General features: G+C 32.4%; 1 protein-coding gene and 1 long non-coding RNA gene across 6 annotated transcripts; one reads left to right on the forward strand and one right to left on the reverse strand.

Annotated features, from left to right (window-relative positions):
• Window positions 1–2,071: 2,071 nt before the first annotated feature.
• MRP (Multidrug-Resistance like Protein 1) lies at window positions 2,072–25,829 on the reverse strand. Of its 5 annotated transcripts, none has more exons than XM_087412510.1 (22): window positions 25,138–25,829; window positions 20,321–20,620; window positions 19,964–20,101; window positions 19,645–19,758; window positions 19,319–19,518; window positions 18,851–18,871; window positions 18,575–18,760; window positions 17,785–18,418; window positions 17,305–17,451; window positions 17,129–17,213; window positions 16,841–17,040; window positions 15,915–16,416; window positions 15,292–15,469; window positions 15,069–15,207; window positions 14,720–14,939; window positions 9,179–9,399; window positions 8,199–8,379; window positions 7,988–8,096; window positions 7,790–7,916; window positions 7,046–7,568; window positions 6,724–6,970; window positions 2,072–6,500 (listed from the first exon to the last, which is right to left on the reverse strand). In XM_087412510.1, the coding sequence occupies exons 1-22, from the start codon at window positions 25,195–25,197 to the stop codon at window positions 6,386–6,388; spliced, it is 4,647 nt and encodes a 1,548-aa protein (XP_087268636.1). In that variant the 5' UTR covers window positions 25,198–25,829; the 3' UTR covers window positions 2,072–6,385. The 5 variants fall into 5 exon arrangements, with proteins under 5 accessions (XP_087268636.1, XP_087268637.1, XP_087268635.1 ...); XM_087412511.1 differs by lacking the exon at window positions 9,179–9,399 and adding an exon at window positions 12,422–12,642; XM_087412509.1 differs by lacking the exon at window positions 9,179–9,399 and adding an exon at window positions 11,604–11,824 and having other exon boundaries at window positions 25,138–25,828.
• On the forward strand, window positions 9,394–10,657 carry LOC105143091 (uncharacterized). Its single transcript, XR_845679.2, has 2 exons — window positions 9,394–10,138; window positions 10,239–10,657. It is a non-coding gene; the product is annotated as an uncharacterized LOC105143091 (long non-coding RNA).
• Window positions 25,830–27,559: the final 1,730 nt, after the last annotated feature.

A 27,559-nucleotide genomic window follows, 5' to 3' on the forward strand; every position in this document is an offset into this window, starting at 1 on the left:
TCTCTCTCTCTCTCTCTCTGCGCGGATAATAAATCTAACGGATGAGAAATAAAATAATAATAATAAATAATTTTACATGTATATATAACATACTAAATAACGAAACACGAGACTAGCTAGAAGCGGTAACAGCTGGAGTTTTACCAAAATTTTATAACAATTAGATTAGAATGGTCTATAAAGAGAAGCCGGCTGAAAAAATTAAATATACAGATTTGACAAATTTCAAATTTACGTTATAAACATACATAAACGTACATCGGTTTTTTGCTATTTTTTTCTTTTTGTTCTTACAAGAAGGCACTTTTCCTTCCGCGCTTATATATTGTTATTAATGAGCTCGCACGCGCGACAACTTTAATATAATATAGTAGATCTCTTTTTATTTCCTGGCTCTTTTAGCTTTTTTTTAATGCTTAGTATTATAATTAAGATAATGAATGAGAAGATGTATAATTTACAGAAATGGCGAAATTGAAGATGCCATTGACATATTTTTTTTGTTTTGTTTTAAATACAAGGTGCGTCCCAAAATTTTCCCAACTTTTGAAATAAAACAACAACGGTTTACTTTTTTTTTCAAATTCAAATTGTTTATTCAAAGTAGTCCCCGTCGGACTCAATACAACGTTTGGCACGATCTAAAAGCATTTCAAATGAGTGTTTTATGTCGTTCAAAGGCACGTCCTTCAGAATAGTGGTACAAGCCTTTGAATGTCTTCTACGTCCACATACCGCTTTCCTTTCATGGACAAATGCATTTTGCCGAATAGGTAGAAGTCACAAGGTGCCATATCAGGCGAATACGGGGAATGGTTGATTGTTAAAATGTGATTTTTAGTCAAAAAATCAGTGACAAGTGTCGAACGGTGAGATGGCGCATTATCGTGTAACAAGCGCCAACTTCCTCCTTCGCGATATTCTGGCCGAATACGACGAATGCGGTGCACCAAACGCTTCAAAACGCTTACATAGAATACAGCATTAACTGTTTGGCCTGCTGGAACGAATTCTTTGTGCACAATACCCTTGGAATCATAAAAACTTCGATGGAATTTTCGTTAATTGTCGATTTTGGGCGACCTGTATGTGCGTCGTCATTTATGTCCTCACGACCGTTCTTGAATCGCGTATACCACTCATAAACACTGGCACGGGCTACACAATTATCACCATAAACTTGTTTCATCAAATTATGGGTTTCGGTAAATGTTTTACCAAGTTTAAAACAAAACTTAATATTGGCTCTTTGTTCGAAGTTCATTCTCGTACCGATGTATACAACATACTGACACTTGAGACGCCATAACTTCGTTTCCACTGAACCAAATGTCATGAAATTTTTACTGGAAGTCAGCTAGGGATGTACCTTTCAAACGCGCAATCGAACACACGGATGGCGCCACCCGACCTATCCCTATTGAAAAAGTTTGGAAAATTTTGGGACGCACCTTGTATCTTTTTAAATATAACAATCGGTATTGTGAAAATTTCAAGTAAATATACCTTAAATACCGGATAAATGCGATCAGAAAAAAGCTAAAGAAAGAAACGTAAAATTTAAATCTCATCACTATTTGTGCTCGGAAAGTTCGGTTCACAATGACTCTTATATTAAAACTAGAGATAATTCAACTGAAGGCGTGAGCGTAACTTCTAAAAGTTAAAAAATATTTAATGCGTTGTTTAGTCTATACATTATTGACAATGAAAATAATAGCGTCAGAATACAATTTCATGTTTTCTTTTCGCAATATATAATCGTGAAAAACAATTATATTGTATAACTCTTTCGAGACAGAACAATTTTTGGATATTAAACCGGTAAATTTTCATTCTAATTTATTAAACGATAATTTATCGCATCGCTAAATTCGAAAGAGTTAATCAAGAATTAAAATAATACCTTATTATATATTATTTAATATCCAAGCTTTACAACAAATGGCAAGACAGATTTTTACGAATTTCTAACTTTGCACAATAAATAGACTGGAAGTACATTACAAGCAGTATCGATAATGAAAATTTCATATAAACACATCAACACAGGATTAAAGAAAAGAAAAACTTTAGAAAAAAAAAACTTTTAATAAGACGATAAATCACTGCGTGACAAAATTTAATCGACGAACAATTTTTTCTTACACGTTAATTTAAATTATATAACTTAATATCTCGTTATCTCGCTATAAATTTACAGTATGTTACCAATTTATTATTTTCTAGTCATAATCTGGTTATGCCAGGTTTGCGAGTCTTGTAATTTTACGAAAGAAGGCCCAAGTATTATATAAATTGCGTCGAGTTAACGTACTAGTGAAATTTGATATTTGGCTTTTATATTTATATGATAAATCTCGGATACGCTTGTGTCATTAAAGAAACATTACTTTCCTTTCATTGTAAATTTAGCTGTAGCTATATTGCCTTTTTCAAGGGTCATGCGAATCGTGTATCTTTTGTTTCATGAATATTAAATTATTTCCAAACGATGGAACTTTATAATGCACTAGGTGATTGTAAAACGATCTTTAATAATTATCTCATTTCAGCAGCCTTACTTTTACAAATAAAACGACATATACAAGGCAAGTTTAATTATTATTAATACTCTCGAAAGTATTCAATGACTATTAAGCGCTATACAATATTAAAGAGATTAAAATGCTATACAAATCTAGTACATAAATGATCACTAAATAAAATAGTAAATAGTTTAAGAGAACACTGGCTGAAGTACATGATTTACCTACGAACGCGATCAAATCATTTGAAAAAAAAGTACGCGAGTTAGTTTTAAAAGTTTATGTAATTCTCGATAAATGCGATTTCACTGCTCTTTGTAAAATAGGCACAGATGTCATTTTTAACTATACTTTGGATAATACATAAAACTTTATAAAGAGATAAGAGTATATACAGTAAAATGTGATGTTGCATATTTTCTAAATACTTTTGCCGCATACAAAATGTATACTAAATTGAAATTGCTATACCGTTATTCGCTTCAACAAGTGATTTATAAAAATAAAATTTTACGTTACTAAACTTCAGATTAAAATTAATTTGTTTACAATATGGTAAGTATGCAGCAAATGTCAGATTAAAATACATTTTCATTCGATCTATTAACATTGTATGTAATTTAACAACGTGAAAATAAATATTATTATTGCAACTGATTGTCATATATTGGGTCATCTAAAAAATATCCGCGATTTTTTGTTCAATTTTTGAATGAAATTTTTCTTTATTGAAAATCAATTTTAATCAAGTATATATTGGCCATTATTATCTATAACCTTTTGCCATTTTTCGGGTAATTTCATAATTCCATCCGTGTAGAACTGTTGTGGTTTATCGGCGAAAAACTTTTTCAAGTGATTTTCGGCAGCTCTTTTGTCGGCCAATATTTGTCCATCAAGAGAGTTCTGCAGAGATCGAAACAAATGGTACTCAGACGGTGCAAGGTCCGGGCTATACGGTGGATGCATCAAAACTTCCCAACCAAGCTCCCTCAATTTTTGGCGCGTCATCAAAGATGTGTGTGGTCTGGCGTCATCATGATGGAAGACAACACCTTTTCTGTCAATCAATTCTGGTCGTTTTTCCTTAATCGCTTCCTGTAATCTATCCAGTTGTGAACAGTAGAGCTCTGAATTAATCGTTAGGCCATGTGATAACACCTCATGATGGACGATTCCCTTCCAATCCCACCATACACACAGCATCACCTTATTTGAAGTCGTTTGTGATGGTTCGCCGCGCTTATTCCATGATCTTTTACGAACAATATTCTTGTATTTCACCCATTTTTCATCGCTTATGATGATTTGCTTCAGAAATGGGTCGATTTCGTTGCGTTTTAGTAGTGTTTCGCTGATGGAAATTCGATCAATCAAATTTTTTTGCGTTAATTCATGTGGCACCCAAACATCGAGTTTCTTTGCGTAGCCAGTCTTTTCCAAATGATTCCAAACTGTCATATAGTTGATTCTTAGTACATTGGCTATCTCTTGACAGCTCACATACCGGTCTTGCTTGACCAGTTGCAAAATTTCATCGACTTTTTCAGTGACTGGCCTACCAGAGCAAGGTCGAGCTTTGATATAAAAATTTCCAAAATGAAATCGAACAAACCACTCCTGCGTCATGCGTTCACTTACAGCATCCGCGCCGTAAACTTTACAAATTTGTCTGCATGTTTGTGCTGCGTTTTTGCCTTTTTTATAGTAAAAAAGCATCACATAGCGTATTTCTTCAGATATTTCACTCATTTTCAAACCAATATAACTTTTGACACGATTGATGAATCACCAAACTTTGTTTACAAAAATGTAACCTAAAATGTCATCTTTCAGACGCGCGTTCGTTTGACACAATCGGATTAGTGTTGCCCGATGTATGACCATCAACACCATCTAGTGACAAAAAACTGCGGATTTTTAGATGACCCAATACATATTAAAGAAAATGTGAAAATAAAAATGCACTCTTTTGAACGATATAGTTCATAGAAAGAAAATTTATATGAATTTGAATTTAGAGAACACATCTCGAAGATTATTAAAGCAGTAATTAGGAGAACTGTAGATTTTAGATCTCATTTGTCTAAATTAATAATTACTTCGAATTCCTCTTTTTTTTTAATCTGAATGAATACGCACTTTTATCAATTACTGTACACATACTTGTTGATAATCTTACTTTAGTCTTTACTTAATTGGAACTATTCGGGTGGCTATAATTTAATTCAAAAGTTGTCGGGTGCAAAGATCCCTATCGCTTGGCCGAAATTTTAGAAATTCTTAGTCAACTTTGGTTTGTAAATATTATTCTAACTAACATTATCTTTACTTAAAAATTATTCAACATTATTACAGTTAACTTCGATATACCGTAAGAACTTCGTACATAATATTAAAATTAATATAATAACAATACATTATCATATCAATATTAAATATAATAATATTGGTACAATTTAAGAGTCGACAGGAATAACTATGAAAACCTTTGACAGAGAAAAATTTCTTTAAAAAAAAATTATGTCAAAAGTACCGTAATTACGATATTTGTAATCAGGAGACACCTAAAGGATCGTATATAGAGCGTTTTTGTTAGAAAAAAAGATAAAATAAAAATTCATTTCGATCGAGTAACGAATTAAGCATTTTGCCATTCCTAGGCATCAACATCTAACTGTCTCCAATTGGCTTCATTAATTTATAAAATTGATAAAAGGAAAATGAATGAAAAAAAAAAGGTTTTATATCCTAGTTGATACAAACATTAGTCGGTGAAAACATTTAATAATCTAAATAATATAAATATAATATATTTTTAACTGTATATTTAAAATATCGTTTCTGATAAAATATGCTTGATAACTCATGCAAAAACGTTAAATTAATAAATTTACCTCAACTGTGTAAACATTTTCTGTCTTAAAAAATTTGCCGCTCTAGGCAAATGCCTTGCGTCACTGGTTGAGATGCAGATAATTTTATCTATTATGTTTTAAAAATTAAATAAAATCCAGTTCTATACGCGCCTTCATAAAAAAAGAAGCTGAAAAGATTTCATGACATAATATTACTTCTATAAAATAAAATATGAGCATGGAGACATACATCTCCATCGCCAGCATTTTATTATATTTATTATAATACTTTTAAGAATAAAATTGTAAAATCCCGCTCTTATCAGGCCTCGTAGCTTTGTAAAACATAAATAAAAACAAATTTCATGACAAAATATTTCTTCTACGCTACAATATATAATAGAGTGCAAATATATATCTATACATCGCAAATGAAGTATATATAAATTTACTCGTGTCGACCCTTAATATTGTTACTCTAGAAATGTGATGAAATTGTAATTAAGTGCATTAATTTTATTATAAAATTATAATGCTAAATTTTTTTAGAGGAATATAATGTAAAGTACATCGAGAAAAATAAGTCATTGATTATAACATATTGATCAGATAGGAATCCACCCGATTACCCAGTTAAAGTTAGATATTGGATATCGACGCTAGTTTAAAATTGTGTCGCATTGCTTGCTTCGTGATGAAAGACCTCGCTACAAAACTTATTCTAGAATATATGAAGTTTGGTAATCGACGATACAATCGGAGAGTCATCGGATAAAATCTGGCAACAATAATGTTGAGACAAGAGTTTTTGCACCGTCGGTTATGTTAAATGTTCTTGCTTTTTTTGCGTAGAAATATTTCACTATACAAATTAATCTATGCTGAGGCTACGCGCGTTTTTTTCGTTCTATGGCTTTCTTTGTGTCACTTATTTCGACATTGGCTCATGAATAATGTACAGCCGCTAAAAAATGATTATATGATATGAATTTTTTTTTCTTAAGCAGCTAGACCTGCATCCTTAGCCATACTGTAGAAAGAGCTAGATGGATTGCTAAGAAGCACTTCCGGAGAATCATATTCGACGATCAGACCTTTGTTCAATACGATTACCCTGAAACATTATTATTGTTTGAGAATAAGCTGAAAATAGAAAAATTTTGAAAATAAAATATACTTAAAACAATTAAAAAAGAAATTAAATGAAAACTGGAATAATGAATAAATTCTCATAAATAGAAATATTGTAAAGTATCGTGCTTCACAAATAAAATAATATTATAGTATATATGTACAAATGCTCACAAAATATAATGTTAAAATAATTTGAAATATACCTGTCAGAATCTAAAATAGTGTTGAGCCTGTGGGCTATTGTGAGAACTGTACAATTCTTAAATTCTTGGCGAATAGTAGTCTGAATTAAATCGTCCGTTTCTAAATCAACTGCAGCTGTTGCCTCATCCAGTATAAGAACTTTTGTTTTCCTAAGTAATGCTCTTGCTAAACAGATCAATTGTCGTTGTCCTACGCTTAAATTCTCTCCGCCTTCAGTAACCTCGTGTAAAAGACCGTTTGGCAAATCTGAAAGACGATAATAGATTATATCCTTCAAAAGTACAAGATTTTCTAACAAAAGGTCACGAAGACCATTCATACTTTCTATAAATAATTTCAGATGAGCGTGCTCCAACGCCTTCCAAACTTCCTCATCGTTGTAGCAATCGAAAGGATCCAGATTCATCCTTAGTGTTCCAGAGAATAATACGGGATCCTGAGGAATGATGGTTAATCTCGAGCGGAGGTCATGAAGGCCCAGCTTGGAAATATCGATATCATCGATCAAAATCTTCCCCTGTGCTGCTTCAATTATTCTGAAAAGTGCCAATGTCATAGATGACTTTCCGGCACCGGTTCTGCCTACTATGCCGATCTTCTCGCCGCCGAGAACGCTGAACGTCAAACCGTTCAGCACGAGATCCAATCCCTCTCTGTAGCGAACTTTGAAGTCCTTGAAGTCAACGCGACCGTGCTTAGGCCACTCTTTCGAAGGTGTAAATTCAGTGTTCTTCCACGGTGCTTCTTGCGCGGTCTCGCTATACTCCTTTATTCTCTCTACCGCGACGATGTTAGTCTCGACGTCGGACGTCATGCGTACCAGCCAATTTAAGGTCTGGGTGATCTATAACAAACATAACATGAATTCTTATACATGAAATACATACAGTTTTTTCATAAAGTAGCAAATAAATATATAAACATCACCCGCGTGTAACAAATGCTTTAAGTACTTTCATTATCTTAACTTAATTTTATCACAGAGAGACATTCTATTTGACATGGTAGAAAATATCACATCATATATAACGTTAAAATGTCGTTTTTATGGCAAATATATCTTACTTGTAAGGCATAGCTAACTGATAGACCAACGAGACCTGAACTCATAGTATCTCTACCTAAAACAGCAAACAAAGCTGCGAAGAATATAATTAAGTTTCCAACCATCTCTAATCTCACGGCCAGCCATCTGCAACATTATGCATTCCAGTTAATAAATATGCATAAAAGAAGTTACAATTGCGTCATGCAAATATTTACCTGTTTGCAATAATGCTAGGGAAGTAACACACTTGATTAAAATCTACTCTATTTTCAGATTCATGGATAAATTGTTCTTGCACGCCGTATGCTCTAATTATTTGCGCACCTATATATAAATAATAGATAAATAATAGATTATTTTTAGAAATGTAAATTTTTGTTAATAAATAAAATATTACAGTATAATTATACGGTTTTAAATACGTACCAGTCACAGATTCACTAAAATGCGAATATATAGGAGATCTCGACACGGATTCTAATCGTTTTAATTGACGCGATGTTGCAACATAAAAACGTTGAATAAAATAATAAATCGCGCCTATTGGCAGTATCACCACGATAAATATAGGTGTACTGTAGCTTATAACAAAGAGAGTAGCTATCACCTGCAATGCATACAGCTATTAATAACACTGAAAAATATTCTACTTCATCATTAATCTTACAAGATAGAAAAATGTTAATATTGTATACAAATATAAATTAGTTAGAACAAAAAAAAACATCTGTGACAAAAAAATGTATATAAATAATAAATGCAAAATTGATCGAACGAATCACAAGGATACATATAAAAAAGAAACTGATATCTCGTGCAGAAATTCTATTGAATGAAACGCTCTCATATCTTTTCCGGACAGCAGTTGTACAAAAACAAAAACAAAGCTAGCGCTGATCGTTTCATAGGCCCACCAACATGTACTATGAATATGATTATCACATATATACATTAGACAAGTACATATAAGCATTAGCGTCAAGGTATATTTAAGTCTCTCTTGGTCAAACTTGATACTGCTAAAATATCCTTTATTTCGGTACAGATAGAATAATTCATGGACTGCAGTCGTTTTACGAGAACGGACACAATTATACTCGGTGGCGGACTCTATATATTTAATTGTGTTCCAAATGTATTCTCAAAACCAGTTTGCAAAACTACAGGTGGGAATTATACCCATCCATAGTACAATAATATATCATACCATCATTATTTAGATACCTCTTAATAAATATAAATTATATTCAAGGACGACAATGATATCTAATCGCAGTTTAATCAAAGTTCTCCGGAAAGTGATGGTATACGTATGGAACTCAAACTGCGAGGTCGAGAAGATAAAGGAAAAGCAATAAGAGATTCCCAACTGGTATTCTCTCTCAGCACGCTACGAAAGAAATTACCTCAAACAAGCAATAGATGGTATCAGAAATTTGTGGGGGAAGAGATGTATCCAGGACGTCCACGTCTTTAGCAAACCTGGAGATAATACGACCAATAGGAGTCGTATCAAAGAAGGTCAATGGGGCACGCATCACAGCACGCAGCATCACTATGTGCATCTGGCGAGCAGCCAACCAACAACCCAGCTGCGGTGCCAAATCGCAGAAAAAGCTCGCCACCGCTACAACATCAGACATGGATGACTTTCATTGTAACCGCATCTGACATAATTTACGCGATTTGTAAAAAAAAAAAATATAGAACGATAATGAACAAAAAAAAATAACAAAAACTTATCTCATAAGCAATGTGTTGCATGTTCAATGAGACACGTGTTACATGTAAACATATATAGTTTTTGATATTAGACTTAAACATTTATTTTTCTTTTCAACACGGTACGTTTTCGAAATGCCAAATGATATCTGCAAATGATTTTTTTTCTTTTCTATCGTAATGCTGTTCGATACTCAAGTGCATTTGATCGCGAACTTAAACTACCGTTCTGACTTCATGTTATGCGAAAATGTGAAGTTTGCTGTGTGTATACCAGACAGGATATATATAGCAACAGGAAATACAAATAAATCACATTTCCTAGAAGGCAGAATCGTAATTAGATGGATGTTATACAAGCAATAGAATAAAAAGCGTTATCAAGCACAAGCAAGACCATTTCTGTACACTGAATATTACTGGTATAATTGTGTCCATTCCCTGAATGATTACTACACTATGGTTGCACTATGATTTATATACAATAGTCGTACAAATTATCACGACGACAGTGAAGTAAATTCAAATTAACAATAATGTTCTTAAATAAAAAAAAGTTTGTAACAACGCAAAAAGACAGTAACTAGAAAAAAACATAATATAAAGAGGATTCAATATAAATGTAAAAGGAGAACAATTGAAGAGTAAGTGATATAAGAATGATAATGATTTGACAAAGCCAAGTTCCGTCTTTAGCGATATTAAAATATTTTGTGAAAAATTAAGACAATCGTCATTTTTTAGCTCTCCAACTCGTCGGATCTAAATACATACATTGACAATAAACGAAAATGAACATCGTCAACGTAACATCTTCTAAAAAGGACGAACAAAGGAATATCTTACATTATATTCTTGAAATAGTTAAAACAATTGATATACAAACAATTGATAACACCGTAATCAACGCTCAATCAATGCGTAATCAACGCTCAATCTTATGAATTTTATGATGCAATACGACTGGATGGCACAATGTAAAATCCAGCACAAGCATTCCCATGAACCACGTCACTCTTTCGTGACTCAAAATAAAACCAAAAAAATAAGCTGCTCAGCGAGCTATTTAACATCACAGAAAAGATATGATTCGTTAATATGATTTTGCATGTATCTTTTCAGTTATATTTCCAATAAGTTCTAATAAACCGTCGGAATAAGAACTTGTTGATCAATTTCGTACATCTTTTTTTTTATTGTCCCATCAGTATTTTTCAGATAGCATATACTAAAAAAAAAATAAATTAACAAAAACGTATCTTTTGACAAATTTAGAAAAAAATTAAACTGAAGAAGAAAGCAGCCATTCAAAATGTGGCTGTTACCTGGCCGGCTGAATGCACAAAACGCACGGGTAAGCCGCTCGAATACTGTTCGAGCCAGGCAAGCAGCATCAAGGTAGATATTTCTTACCACATGTTCCTTCGTGTCCTTTCAAAGCTTGTCGATCCACCATGCTGTACTGATTGCCGGCAACTTCTTACACAATCAAGTTGCGTACCCGTGCCCATATACGCTTAGCCGGCAGGTTAGCACTATGTTATTACATTTCGCCATTTCTTCTAAAATTCCAAGCTTTATTATTCAAAATAATGCTACATTCAAATTTCCAGTGAACAGTCAGACCCGAATTCTGACAGAATGTACATTCCTATTAATAAGAATCCGCATCTTTTTTACTTTGTGTCTGTCGTAAATAAATATATTTCACTTTAGGCATTTTTATATATTCAAATATGCAGGATAATTACGCAGAAATGCGTGATTTTATCGATAAAAAGAAAAAAAATACTTTTTTTATTTCGCAATTATAAATTTATCGTTTCTAGTAATTCTGATGTAAAATCAACGTCAATTAATATAAAAACTGATATATAAGTTACTGATGGAACGTAAATTATTTATCAGTATAATAGAAAATAACAAAAATATTTCGTGCAAGATGTTTCAATTCAAAACAAATTTAAATATAAACTAAAAAAGGAGGATATCGATATCTGTAGCAAGTATCGCTCGACAAATAAGAGACGTAATAATATTAAATTCACATCAACTGTCACAGAGATCATTACTTATACAGTAGTACGTAGTTATATGAGAATATCATACCGAAAAGAGGCAAGTGATCCAAGAACGCAGATAAACCGGTAGGATATTGTCAATAACATCAATATCTTTACCAAGCCGACTAAGAACTCGACCAGTCGGAGTTCTGTCAAAGAATGACATTGGGTTGTGAAGAACGTGTTGCAGCGTACCCTCGAAGATACGCTTAGAAGCGATTATCGTCCCTTTAGCCAGGAATATCGCCATTGCGAATACTGTCACGCCTACAACGATCGGTAATCAACTTTGATTTATCGGATTAAAAAAATTAGACAGTTTTTACATATTAGATATTTTTGCGTCCGCGAACTATCAGATATACCGAGCTTTTGCAAGTGAGTGAATGATTAAAAGGCTCTACGATCGGCAATGTTCATTTTCATTAGTTGCTCATCACCTGATTTCATCTAAACGTTCATATGCAAGTTCCTCACTACAGTCACACATAAATTGAGGTGCACATAATTAAAAAAGCAATAAATGTAAGTACAAATAATAAATATGCGGAGAGAAAAATGGGAGCGTGTTAATAACGCTAAGATAAGAAAAATGATAAAGATACTTTATATGATTGTACTGTGAGAAAGAAGACACACGTAGTGTCTCATCAGGCATGCAAAAATAATTTTAATAACGTACGCTTCTGATAGTCGTCTACCGATCATTAATAGACATTAATGAAGAATAGAGAAAACCAGAAAGCTGTCATTATTACAAATATAATAAATCATATTTGTACCGATTGGTGGACCAGTGGTTCTGCTAAACATTGATTGAGTGTAGTGATATACAGAAATTAAAACTAAAACTCTCTCGCATACCGATGCTAGACAAAACAACCAAGCCCTAATACTTGGAGGTAAAATGTTGTCTATTGTGTCAATATCCTTCCCAAAACGATTTAATATTCTGCCGGACGGCGTAGTGTCAAAGAATCCTAAAGGTGATCGTAGCATGGTGAATAATAACTCGGAATGCAGCAGTTTACTGCTCCGTAGACAGCCGATAACCAACGCTGTCTGCGACAGCACTACAAAAGTGGCTGAAATTTAATTTAGAAATAAATAAATAATCTTGTTGGAGGAAAAAATTCTTTTTTCTCTCTCGACACTATTCGCTTGCAATTCTACAAAAAAAAATTTGTTGCTTTGTGATGTTAACGTTTAAATTGACTTGTTAATATACACTGTTAAATTTCGATGCCACGAAAAATTGTCTTTACATAGAAGGTAACAAGAACAACGTGTCTGTTAGTTTATTTAATCGTATAACATAACGCTAACATAACTGGCGTTAGCTATTAGCGGTAACAATAAGTTAATAACAAAATAGAAAGCGAAACTGGTTAAACTGTTGTGATCCAAGATGAAGAAAAATCGCACATGCGAGATACTACAGCTCGCATTTTCATCATATATTTAACATTAATGTGATTGCAATCTCACGCATTTATGGCTCAGGTAAGTGTTGAGATATATATTAAATCAGTATCGTTCCATTCTCAAATTAAATTTCATTAACTACGTTAATTATCATTATTATATTTTGCATGTTACATAATCTGATCAAGGAATTCAATCACATTTAATGCTAAGCATGTCAATGTGTTTTTAAATATAATAAAAATTCAGGCACAATACATTTTATTAATAAAAACTTTATAGCCAAATTAAAGAAACAAACATAATGATTGATAAATGAAGAATGTCTCGGATCTTCTTTCGTCTGAAGCTTGCTTAAATTCCTCTAAATTAACATATGTTATTATTCTACATCCATTTCAATTTACACGCAATTATCTGATGAGAAAATCATTTTCCGAAATTTTAAGTTATCAGTTTTTATTTAGTTAAGTAATTTTAGTTAAATGATTTTTATATTAATTAACATTAGTTAATTTTTATATTCATTAAACGATTTACATTCATTTTATAATGGTTTCAACTAAAATTTCCTAGGCACATTAGATATGTAATTATATCGATTAATCAGTATAGCATAGACTGATTTTCCGTTCTTTTTTTTATTATATTTATTTTAAGATATTAATGCTAAAAGCTTTCTTTTGTTTTTCTACTTCATGCTTACCATTAAACGTAAAAGCGTGTGTTATTAAAAAAAAATTTTTTTGTTTTCTATAATAAACTTTAAATATAAAATAATAGATGTCATGTAATTAATCCATCTGATTAACCCATCTGATAGATATATTATTCGAATAGATTTAGTAAACGGCACCAAACAAATTTTTAATGGATCACACCATGATCACAAAAGATCACAAGATCACAAAAAGATTACAAGAGAATTATATACAAACACACATAACATTCATTATAATATCTTATGTAAATATATATTATTTTTTCCATCTATTACTTTTTATCTATAATCAAATTTTCGCTTGTAAAAAGGGTAATTATAATAAAGATTAATAAATTATTTAATAAAAAATGCAAATTGTACTGAACAAAAGACATATCAAACAGAAAAATGTTTCATGCAATACTAAAAAAGCGATCATTTGTAGGAAATGATTACTACGACACTTGCAATCAAAAACATATGGTTACCAAAAAGTTTCAATCTTTAATTGCTTTTGAATGTTTAGTTAGTAACGTTAGTATTTTGTAGACACAGCAAACCGCACTCAGTTTGATTTTTTGAAAGAAAATTATTTTATTTATTTTTGAAATTAACGTGTATGTGATGTATATATTCCCAGACATAAACTCATAACGTTATCGGAATAAAAAGGTCACATTAGTAGTTATTCATGATTTTTAAATTATTATTAACTCGATTCAATATCGAGTTTTAGGTATGAAAGAATTACGTTAAGATTAATTATACCCCAATGATGTGTAATCTGTGAGGGAACATGCCTTTCAAATTACGATATGCTATGACGAGCAAAATTAAGTGCCATTGCCTGTTAACATTGTATTAAATGAAGTAATTGCCTTCTGCGATAGAAAAATGATATGTATATTTATACACGTAGCAGCGACAGGAATAAGCTTACCTGATCATCCATCGTAAACGCGAAATTTTATACAATACTGATCGAATCTATCTGACAACGGGCGAATGTGTTACAAGAATTAATGGAAACATACCTTGACCAAAACCGAGCGCACCATAAACCCCGAGATACATGTCTCGCTTTGCTGTATCGAATGTGTTGTTTCCAACTGCCTGATTATCGTTCGACCATATACTGAGCCAAACGCTCGAGCCGATGCTGAACGATTGAAAGACCGCGTTCATCACGATTGTCGATATCGATAGGAACCATCCAATGGATTTCAAGTAGTGAGAGTACACTTTCCATTTTACCTTGCAAAAGAATAACAAGATGCTTGAGAATAAAAGTACTTGTAACTTTCTGTCATGAAAAGAGAATTATGAAGACGTACAGTCTTTTTAAAATTAGAAAAATTAACAATGATCTCTCGTGCAACTTACGCTTCCAGTTTCGGTCTTCTCGATTTCTGTCAGCTTCTCCCCGATATTGTTAGGCTTCGGTGCATCTTTCTCTTTTGATACACTAACACTATTGCTATGTACGTAATTCGCTGACTGTTGACTTTCTGTCGAGTATTGCCTATTGGTATACGTATATTATTTCGAGTTAGTAGCGAGCATACTTGCATCACGTTAATTAAATATCATATTTATGAGATTATACCTTGTCAGAGAACCATTAAGTGATTTTCTATCGGTCACAGAACCGGATTCACTTAGACTCTCAGATATTCTAGACCGTACTCGAGTTAACTTTTGCTGCAACTCGTCCGCTCCCATTGTTGATTCAAGTTGCTGTTTGATTTCACGTAAATCTGCTTCAGAACCATCATCAACGTGCACTGTTTCAAATTTGTCATGATTTTAAAATAATGATTTATCATTCACAGAAAATATTAATAATATTATAAAAATGGGAAGAAATTTAAAAAAAACTCACACATGCACATACTCTTAACTGTAGCACAAAATAAGAATTCAAACGAGAATTATGTAAATAAGTTATTGAAATTGAACTAGAATGTGGTATTAAAAATTAAATAATATTAAATATAATTGTATTAATAACAATAATACTATTAAAAACTAAAAATTAAAAATTTCATCCTAACACTCTAGTGACAAGGGGAGTATTTCTTATGCAAGCATACAAAGTAGGAAAAGGAATTGTAATTACTTTTTCGCGGACTTACGATTTCCAACTTAAATCCAGGAAAAATGTAACAACAAATTTTATAATAAGTATATAGAAATATGTAGCAAGAATTTAATTACATTTATAGATACCTTCTTGTAAGTGTTGCACTAAGAACTCGGCGAAAGCACCTTTCTTCTCCAGCAATTGTTTGTAGGTTCCACTCTCCGTTATTTCGCCATCTTTAAGAACAATAATGTTGTCGACTTCCGGCAGGTACGTGATGCTGTGAGTAACGAGTATTCTAGTTTTATTCTTCAACAGGCCGTTCGGACCTAACACTTTCTCAAAAATGTGTTTTCCTACGTGTGAATCTACCGCGCTTAGAGGATCGTCTAAGAAATAATTTTCAGAATCGTTATATACAGCTCTAGCTAAGGCTACTCTTTGCTTTTGACCGCCGGACAAATTTATGCCTTTCTCTCCGATCTCTGTTTGATCTCCCGCGGGCAGCATCTTAAAATCTGGAGTCAACGCACACGCTTCAATCACACTATTATATACTGATTTGTTCAAGGCCTTTCCGAACAGAATGTTGTCCTGCAATGTGGCATTTTGTATCCACGCTTGTTGCGAGACATATGCAATTGATCCCTAAAAGAAGTATTTAGTCAATCTTCAAATCCCAATCTTTATCTTAATCTGAGAGATATATTGGGTCATTTAAAAAGTATCCGCGGTTTTTTCATTCAAAAATTGAACAAAAAACCGCGGATACTTTTTAAATGACCTAATATATAAAAATAAAACATATTATTCTTCGTTTTCAACATTGAATTAAGAATTACAGTTTAATCTTAGTTTATATTTTCAGATAATAAAAGCATATATAATAAAATTTAGCATTCAAAATTAAACATTACATTATTAATTATTCTGAAATTCTTTCTCAATAAGACTGCTCCGTATAAATGTAACATGTGAGATTTATTTTGTTGTTTTATTATTACGTTTGTTATAAAAAATGTATAAGTTTTATTTCTATATTTTGTATTTCTGATTCGAAAAGAATACTCACTTTTGTATTTACTTTTCCGCTTATTTTATCCATCTCACCAAGTAGAGCAGATAGAAGAGAACTCTTGCCTGATCCCACTGTACCAACTATTGCTACTAATTGACCTTGTTCTACATGCAAATTGATATTTCGTAGTATTGGTCTCTCGATTTCTTCGCTATCCCAACAAAAGGTACCGTTGTCAATTACTAACGCGTGTGCTAAAAAATATGTAAATATATTATATACATTATACATATTTATTATATATATATTAAACGTATTTAAAAGAAAAAATTTTACACTCACGTTCCGATGGATCATGCTGTACATTGTTAGGATCCAGTTCTTCCATGTTCATAAATTTATTAATACGTTTTACAGAGACGTAAGCCTGTACACGAAATTATTATAAAATTTAAAACATGAATAAAGATGAATAAACGAAAATAACTCAATTATGTGTATACATTACTTAAACTTACTTGAACTATATTAGTAATCATCATAGGCAGCATAGACAGTGGAAATCTTAGGATGTTGAACAAACTGAGTGAAACGAAGGCAATTGTACTATTTAGGACGTTCTTTTCGTCTATAAGTACGTAAGTTGTAAAAGATACCAAAGATACCTGCATTTGCAAAAAACAATATTTTTAAAAATACAAAAGATATTTTTGAATATAAGTAATCAAAAATTTCTCGGAAAAAAAATATTTATTGCTAGATTTTTTGCCATAATTTACAAAAAATTTTTTTGAAATCTTACAGTAAAACTTTTAAAAAAATTATATTAAAAATTATAAGACTTTACTAAAATAAAAATAAAAAATAAGAAAAAAGCTTTTGCATTACAAGTACTTCGTAAGAAATGTATTTCTAAGATTTTCAATTATGATGTAAATTGTTATTTTTTTTTTGTATGTGTTTGTGTTGTATATAATTAATTGTACTAAAAAACGTACCAAAAAGGGCGCGCATGACCATATAAAGCTCGTACCAGCGTTAAGATATGCCGCTTCTTTTAATACTTGAATCTCTTTGACTCTAATTTTAAGTATCTGCTGCTCGAATGAAGGTTCCCATGCATAGAGCTTCAACACTTTGATACCGTTAAGTACTTCATTCATTAATTTTACCCTCTCGTCCTTGCTCTTCATCTGTCTAATTTGTAACGTCTTCACTTTGTTGGCAATCAATGCGTTCACAGGAATAAGAATAATCATAACTGCTAAACCTGCCAATACAGCTGGCCCCAGTATGTTCCAGAGAAAATATAAAGCTAGAACTATTTGCAGAGGTGCCGACCAGATCATATTTATGTACGCAGTTAGATCCATGAATCTTTGAGCGTCTACGGACATTAAATTCACTATCTCGCCGAGTGTGGACTCTTTTCTCGCCGCGTTCGACATTCTCAATGCTTTACGATAAATTGCCGCGATTAACGCGGTTCGTATACGCAACCCGACCAAGAACATGCGATGAAAATATTGGGATAGTACTAGCGTTTGAAGCATTGCTGTCAGTAAAAGTAAGATAGAATAAAAATATCCTTTCCACATTGGCTCATCTCCTTCGATAAAACCAATCAGAAGTCTAAAAAATATGAAAAAGAGATGCATTTTATAAAAATGCGTGACAAACAAGATGATTAAATTTTGACAACAATTTTGTAAAATTCATCAATTTATATTTTCTTCATAAGTTATAAAATAAAATTAGAGATAAAACTGAGGATGTATGTATACTTACTTCAATATTTGTGGACTAATAAAGGTCATAACATCTTGAATTAATTTTAAAAATGCACCAAACATGAATGTTGCTCCGAAAGCTTTGCAGATAGGCGGTAAGATGGAGGCGATTTTCTTTTTCTGATTACTGGTAAAATTCACTTGTCCAGATGTTTGTCGATATGATGCTTTTACACTTTCTACTCTATATGTATAAAGAACGTCTGTTATAAAGGTTTCTATTATTAGGTTGGATGACAAAAATAATCAAGACATGTTATACGACACATCCTACCTAAAGTATGTCCAAATCAGCCTTGTTAGCACAAGAAATGCATGAACATGTTAAAAAATACTTTGTCAGAAAACATTACGCTAATACACATTAATATTTATAATATATTTTTAAAATAATATGCTGTTAGTTATAGCGCTGATAAGATAATGCAGTAACATTCTAAAAGTGTATTATCACGAATAAACTGATTTTAAAAGAATTCTTAAAATAATAATTTTATAGATCAGCAAATTATAATTTTTAATATATATGTTTAATACACATTTTCGAATCTATATACGATCTGTATCAATATTAATATAAAATATAAAGTCTATTATTTTCCTATTATTAATATAAAATTATTTATTTTATTTTTTTTCTCACAATTTTTCTCACAAATGAACGCTTTAAAGAATCTTAGCTATAGCCATATTGATTATAAGTAATCTTGATTTGTATGAGAGATTCACCGATTAAACTTACTCGTCTGTTTTTCTCAAATTTTTATTCCAATATTTGTCAAATTTTGGCACAATCTCCGTAGCCATATCCTCTGGATTCATAGACCACAGATCGGACGTCTCGAGTGGTTTTCGGAAACCTTTCCATGCTAACGAATCAAACCACGCGAAAATAATTCTCGAAGGAAAAGAAGAACTTTGCTCTGGACATGGCGATTCAACCTGCGAATAAATATATTTCAAAATTATTTATCAAATTATTCATTAATTCTAAATCTTACAGTTGATAGTAAAGTTTTATGTGTTTTTGTGTCTTGTACATTATACGACTAATAGCAAAAAGATTACCGTAGGATATTCAGAAAATTTAGGCTCTGCATCGACCAGAAAATTAAGTACAAATAATATCACTATTATTGGATAGTAGATCATGTAAGACACCAGTGAGTATGTCGGCTCTGCCTAAAAATAAATTATTTCTTCATGAATTGCATTGTATTATGTAACACACAATCAGCATTTTCTTTGTAAAATATCATAACATGCTGATAACACGAGATAATATGTGTGATAAGAAATTGTAAAAATCCGATGCAGGAAATGCAATTTACAAATGTATCTATACTAAATTATTTTCCTTTATCAAGACGATAAAAATTTAACATACCCCTTTAATAAATTTGTTTACAAAGTTTCTATATTGGACGCATCCACATATCGCAAGGAAAAACCAAAATAGGAATAAAAGACCTGACGTCCGCATTCCATGTTTTCTGTTATATTGCATCAAAGTTGATGCTAACGTCTGAAATAATTAGCAAACTTAATTAAATGTTATATAGAAAATTTACATGACTAGTGTATGTGAATATGATTACTTTTTTCCCATTATAATGAATCAGAAATCTTCATTCTCACTTTTATTTTATAAAAAAAAGCAAAATCAAGTAATGAGAATATTGTTAATAAATTAATGCAAAAATAATTTAAAAATCTATTAATATAAAAAATAATTTGTACTTACAAAGCTAACAATTTTTACTATAGGTGTGTAATAATCAACACTGTAGACCATACGAAAAGTACTTTCATGTATCGCCATTCCTAAGTCAACTATGGAAAGTAAAATTAATCCTATTGTAAGTACTTGCTTAAAAATAAATAACCACGTGTAGGGGACGTTTCTTCTTTTGCTATTTAATAGGTAATACGCTTCCATCGCTGAGAACGTCCATAAAAATATACATGGTACCCATACTAATATCGTCTTTTGGAAGCATTCTGTTAGATCTGGGTCGTTCGTGTACCATGTTAGATTAGCATCCTAAAACAGAAATTTCAACCGAAATGTTAATCTTTGTCGTAACACTTTAACTTTTTCTTTTGCTCTGTATTATGAGATGTCATAAAGCTTAATTTTAACAATAGATTTAACAACGATAGAGTCGATGTGTATTATTGTAGCAGAAATATTAATATATCAATTTTTTCCATTATAAGCATTTAAAAAAAGAAAAAATTTTTAGTTTCAAGAAAATGAATAGCTAATAATAAATCTATTTTTCAATTAACTTTTAGTGAAAAATTCATTAAAATTTTAATTTGTGACTAAGAAATATGTTTTGAAAATTAGAAAGTTTGTAAATTACTTGAGGCTACTTTATTATGTAAAAATCGATATCAAACAGAATTAATCATCAAAGCCATAAGTATACCGCACAGAGCAATTTAATGAGAATAAGTGCATTAAATATTCGATGCACGTGCATGTAACCTGATTCTTCATCATTCCTTTGTGAACGATATGAAAACATGAGTGCAAGTCGCATCCACTTGAATTAATTTAATTAGTTTAATTTTTTAATTTAAATCCAACAGAATTCTTTGATAAATACTATAAATGAAAATGTTAGTCGCCTTGAACTTTAAAAAGCTTTGAAACATTTTCATTTAATATAAAACATTTCTAACATTTCTAACATTTCTTAATTATTTTATATAATTCATTAATAATTTTTCCGTGTGTTAAACAATAAAATATTAATTCGTTCGTGTCAACAAAATAACATAGATATTATTTGTTGCACAGGTTATTATGGGTATTACTTGTTATAATCCAGATAACATACATGTTGCATAAGATATTTAAAAGACGTCTTTTAGACATCTTTTAGATCTTATGCAACATAAATGTTATCTGAGAAGTTAATCAATTGAGATAAACGGAATTGGATCGATCATCCTTAAAGAAATATCGCATTTACGTCACCGATATCGACATAAATTTACGAAACAAAGATAACAAGACAAAGACATGAAGAATCAGCGATCTAACAAGGAAATCCGAAGAGTCTCCGACTTTGATAAGCTCGTAATACGTTGAACTCTAGATCAAAATATATTTTGAGATACATATTTTTTTTATATATGCACTTTCAAGGGATAAAACTCTTTAAAGAAAATCGATTCTTTATAGAAGCGAATATCGAAATAGAAAAAAATAAAAAAATGTTAGAAATAAAAGTCAAATGATTTTAAAATACTCAATAATTGTAATTTAAAAAATTTTTATTTCTTATAAATAAAATTTTTTAATTTCTAATTCATCAATCGAGATCTATGCATGATAATTATTTCGATGACTGAGACTGGAACATGCTTTCGAAATGCTAAACACTGTAGACAGTGTAGATGAATGAAAAAAAAAGGGGAGAACCCGATGATATAAGTCGCTACATTCGACGCGCTGTCGTTCAGGAAATTAAACTATTACATAACAGTGATGTGCGGCAAGCGAAACAAGCGAGACAAGCGAGACAATGAATCCGTTATTCAATTATTCCAACGATCTTTTCCTCTTTCTATTTTCCTCTCGCATCTCGTTTATTCCGCAGTTATCTTCTCGAAATATTCTATTCCCAATAGGGTATATATTATGAAATTATTTAAAATGAATTCTAATCAAAATTATTCAATTATTTATTACCTACATTTTTATTGTGTATTCTCGAAAAAATAATGAAATAATTCCAATTGGAATCCATATTTCAGTTTCATAATAGTCTATTCAATTAAAGCGTGATCGATAATTTTCGACATATCTTTCGTTTTATCGTAATACCGAGAAATTACCGACATTTGTTGTTTCACACATTCATTTTTTCCACAAACTTTTTATGCTCGTTTCTATTAATATAATTTTAATCTCAATTCAATTAACTCTTCATCTTTTTGATATATAAAATAGATTTAAAAGTAAAGAAATAATTTAAAAATTATGTCGGTCGCGTTCTTGAAGAACAAACTGTAAATGCCTAGCAATCTTTTTTCATTGAAAAAATTTTACATATAAACTGCTTCCCTTTTGAGAGACACGGTTGTTTTATTTTTATTTATTGAATGTTATTCTTTAAATTAATTTGAATAAAATCTCACTCCAAAGAATGAAAATTGAGTCAGTCATAAGAAAAAGTGGCTCAATTTTCAATCTTTAGGATGAGTGAGATTCTCTTCGGATTAAATTTGTATATATGATTAAACTCATTATATTCAGACTATTTATCAAATTTAATTATTAGAGTTATTGATAATCGATTTCAGTTAAATAATTTAAATCCATTATATTTGATCCATTATCCTTTTATTTGTTATCAAAGCCTTCAGATTTTCTGCGACAATTTTTCAACTGATCAGCTGTTGACTTCAAAACTCATCGATACACACATTCGTAACTTTGTCTAGTGTTCTTATCAGTGCAAAGATAAGTTCTCGGTATTGCTGTATTTCATGTATTCTCCGAAATAAAATTCAATAGAACACATCTCTATTTTCTCATACATTCCGATTTTTCTTGCACGTTCGTTAGAATTTCGACGTAATTACCCATGGATATTTTCCGGTTTTTCCGTAATTGTCAAGACAGATTACTCTAAAAATTTTAGAAAGTATAAAAACGGGATAGAACGTTTGTGTCGACTGATCGTTTTTACCAAAGTGGATTAATTTTAATTTCAACTTATTCTTCATCTTTTTCCAGTTTCAAGATTCAGAAAAAGATAATTAGCTGAATGGATATTAAATGAACCGAGTTTGAAATTAAATTAAAGTCGAAAATTATTGACTTTTGTCGACAATTGAAGATTCTCAAATTACATTAGCCATGTTCATGAAAAATATAGTATTGCTCTAAGTGTTTGTTCTACACTCGCGTTCATCATCGCAGATTGCGCGAGTGCAATAATTATTGAGTTATTTGTCGCACACGATGCGCGTGTTTGCGTTTAATATCACGCACGTGGGATCCTAATTGATAACGAGTGTGATTGCGAATGCCAAATAATTTGTGTAATTTACGGACGCCCAGATTTATGCTCTCGCATGAGCGCACGACTTATTTCCGTAATTTCGATTTCGTTAAAATCGCGCAATCGAAGATAATGACATTGCTTCATCATGTTGGCTCTATAATCGGAAGGCGTGTTAAACGTGCGTACACGTGCACACAGACAAACACGTGCGTGTGTCTGCTCGCAAGAAGGCACAGCACGAGGCGATGAAGTGAGACGATTAAAGCGACAGGGTAGCGATATCACGTGATTTTTTTCCCCTAGAAAAGAAAACGCTGTTCACTTTACTTGTATTTTTTGCACTCGGCACCTTCGCTTTCTCTCTTTTCAACGTATCAAATATATATCTATCTTATTTCGAGTGCAAACATTTTGGGGGATTTCGAGCAACGCGGACAGACCTACTATTTCGCGTGAACGTGAATCAGTTTAGAGGGTCAATCGTGCAACTTTTTCCCTAGAAAGCCATAAAAAGTGAAAATCTTTTGCACGTGTATATGTACGAATGAGAACACAAATGCCTTGCCATGCTTTTTCATGCCTTCTTATGCCTACTCACTCCTTATATCTTCTCCGAAACTTGCAACTTTGAGTAGCAAGGCTTTGTACCTCCATGTGTGCTTGCATACATACGTAAAAAATTTCACTTTACGTTTCCATTCCAGAGAAAAAAATTACGTGATCGATACTCCGTTCGCGTTGCTTGCACTTTTTGCATTCAGACTCCTCGCTTTATTTCTCTTCAACACGTAAAATTTTCGAGGATTTCAAGCAACAGACCTATGAAGAATAGAATGGCATTTGATTGTCTGTGGACACTTTCTAGCAAAAGACACAGATGACACGGTGCAACACGATCATTAGATCATTGTTTGCAGTGTTAACAAAGACGAAACGATCCCTGTGTCATGTTATATGGCCTAGTTTACACAGTGCGTTCAGTCGGCAACCTATACTCTACATCTGGTCTAAATTTGACTCGAACACAATAAATAAACACAATAAATAAACTGTTTTACATCGTTGCGATGTAAAACCTTTGTGTTTAGATAGGTTAACTGTCTCATACTGGAAAACATCATGTGTCTCCTAAAAGAAAAGCAGCCTTCGACACTCTTCGATCGACTTCGAAGGAGGTTCATGCGGAATCGGAACTCGTCATTTTCGCTCTCCGCCCGCGGATCAATTGACGAGCTAAAGAGAGAAATTAGAGAGTCAATTGAAAGATTACACGATCGTGCGAAAAACGTCACGTTTCTTAAAGAAAATCGCCGTCCAAGAAGGTCGAACGATTCCAGATCTTACAAGACTGAGAGCGGGATCTTAAGATGGACCGATCAACGGGTTGTTCTTCGTAAGTCCTGAGATGAAAGTGTTTCCTGAAGTCTTAACGCGAAGGAATCCGAGGAATCGGGGAATCGAAGAGAGGAAAAAGACGAAGAGGAATCGAGAGCTCTCAAGAAGTTGGAGAGCTCTCCTTGCCCTTCCGACTCACCCAGAACTTGGTACCGCAGAACTGGTCCATATCCATTCCGATCGTTTGATTCTGATCCATACTGACACATTTAAGATCCACCGGCGAGCAGGCTTTCGTGCGAAACTGAATCGTTCACAGCAGTACCGCATACAGTACCGCGTCCTGACTGCAACCACGCATAAACCACCGAGAGATCGGCGAAGAGCGCGACTGATCTTTCTCACTCCAGGAATCGCACTGTCCCTGACTATCCCTCCACCCTGCGGCACGCACGACGGCGAGACTAGGCGAGACCGAGACAGACAGGTACGGGGAAATACACGAGGGCGGCAGAGAGGAAGTCCACCATACAGCACACGCGGCACCGCGTGCAGCCGCTAACGAGCGAGTTATTCTAGTCGTGCCGTCGCCGTCACTGGTCGTCAGTATTCTGCAGCTCTGCGCTCTGCAGTCTGCACAATCTACACTTGACACTTGTCTACAGTGTCTGCACTGCTCTCGAGCCCTCTGAAGCTGGCCGCGAGCCACGAGAGCCCAACAAGCCACCGTTGCCGTGGTCACTGCAATTATGTCTGATTGTGAGCCAGATTATGTATCGCGCGTAAGCTGGATCGAGCATACACAAATGTATTCTGGCGATTCCGGTCTGTCCGGCCCGAGACAGTCTAAAGACAGTCCGGAAATATCGAGTGTATTCTCGCAACATCACCCACCACCATCGCTATTATCTGTCCGCGTATCATCGACGACAATTGACGGCGTAACGCCGGTGTCAGAAACGCGCGACCAATCACCGCGCGCGCCGTAGATCGCGCGGGAAAATTGCTGACGCTGCGTCTCGCGACTACATTCACGTCGATCCGTGAAATCCATCCGTGTTGCGAGTCGGCTCCATTATTTCGATAGTCAGAGTTTTTCCGCGAAACTTCTCGCGTAATGAAAATTACTGACGATCCACGTTTTTTACCCTCTCGTCGGAGTTTTGAATAAACGCAACGGGAGGTAATTTCAATTCCGAATTATATTCCTTATAAAGTAAGACATTTTATCTGGAATACATCCTGGGGATGTCCTTAGCAAACGAGAATGAATCAAAATAGATTGAAATTTTTTTCTATCCGAATGCGTATTTTAAATAGCGAATACTTTTTTTGGATTGAATTAAATTCAATTGGATTTAATTAGATTCAATTGAATGCAATTGGATTGAAAAACTGCATTTCCTATTCAAAATTTTGAATTGAACAGTATTCACAATTGTGTACACAGAGAAAGCTAATATTATTTTTGGATTGAAAGATAGAGATATGCTCCATGTAATTCATATAAATGTATAAAAATGCATTTAGAATTGAAAAGCATTCATTTTAACATTCATGATTCAATATTTCTGAAAATCTGAATCCATTTCAATTCATTTCAATCCATTCTTGTTTGCTGGGAGCCACAGTTGAATGGAGATTGTTTGAACTCGGCGAACTTTATCACAAGAAACATGATATATATATATATATATATATATATATATATATATATATACATGTTTATTTTGCACTGAGTTGTGCAAAACGATAAGCGTAACATTGCACATAATGATGTAATAATGACGTTGCCACATAAATGGCGGACATCACCAGATTTATCGAACAAATTTGTCTAATTTTAGCATCAATATAAAGTTGATGATTGTATTGTTTTCTAAAATTTTTAATAAATCTCTAATTTAATTGCTATTGCTTCAGACTGAGAATTATAATAAAAATATACACCCTGGAAAAAATCAATTAATACTACAAATTATTTATCTTTAATATATTAAAAACGTTGAACAATTAATTTTAATATACAAAGTATTGAAAATAATTAATCATCACTTTCCAACATTAAATTTTTGTATATGTATATGGTTTACATAAATTAATTATTATTATAATTGTAGATTTATAATCTTTCTCAAATTCGTCGTCTCTATAATGATAATAATTTTTTAATTATATTTTGAATTATTATATATAATTATATATTTTGGATATTTCCAGAAAAATTTGTAGACATTTTTCTCTCGTTAAACAAATACACGCAATATTCTTGATTTTGCTCCGCAAAATCTAAAATCTGACTCTTTGAAAAAAAAAAGTTTAAAGAATGTCCACGAAAATCTTGTCTTATTTATACAAAATCTTATCTTATTTATACATGTGATAGCTCGGTATCAGATGAGTCAATTAATATCTTTTTTTTTTTGCCCCTTTATTCTACTTTTGAGTAGCGGATATCTGAAATTCACTCTCGTTGTACAATATTTTATTTTTATGCGAATTTTGCAGAATGACTATCGGAAAACACATTTATATAATCTATCGCGCGAATAAGAACCTTGAAGAATCATCCAGTCGCATATCTTGATTGTGTACAAACACATACGCAATACGATCTTAGG

This window comes from Acromyrmex echinatior, chromosome 13 (genome assembly GCF_024713525.1).
Source record: "Acromyrmex echinatior isolate Ae372 chromosome 13, ASM2471352v2, whole genome shotgun sequence".
Lineage (NCBI taxonomy): Eukaryota > Metazoa > Arthropoda > Insecta > Hymenoptera > Formicidae > Acromyrmex > Acromyrmex echinatior.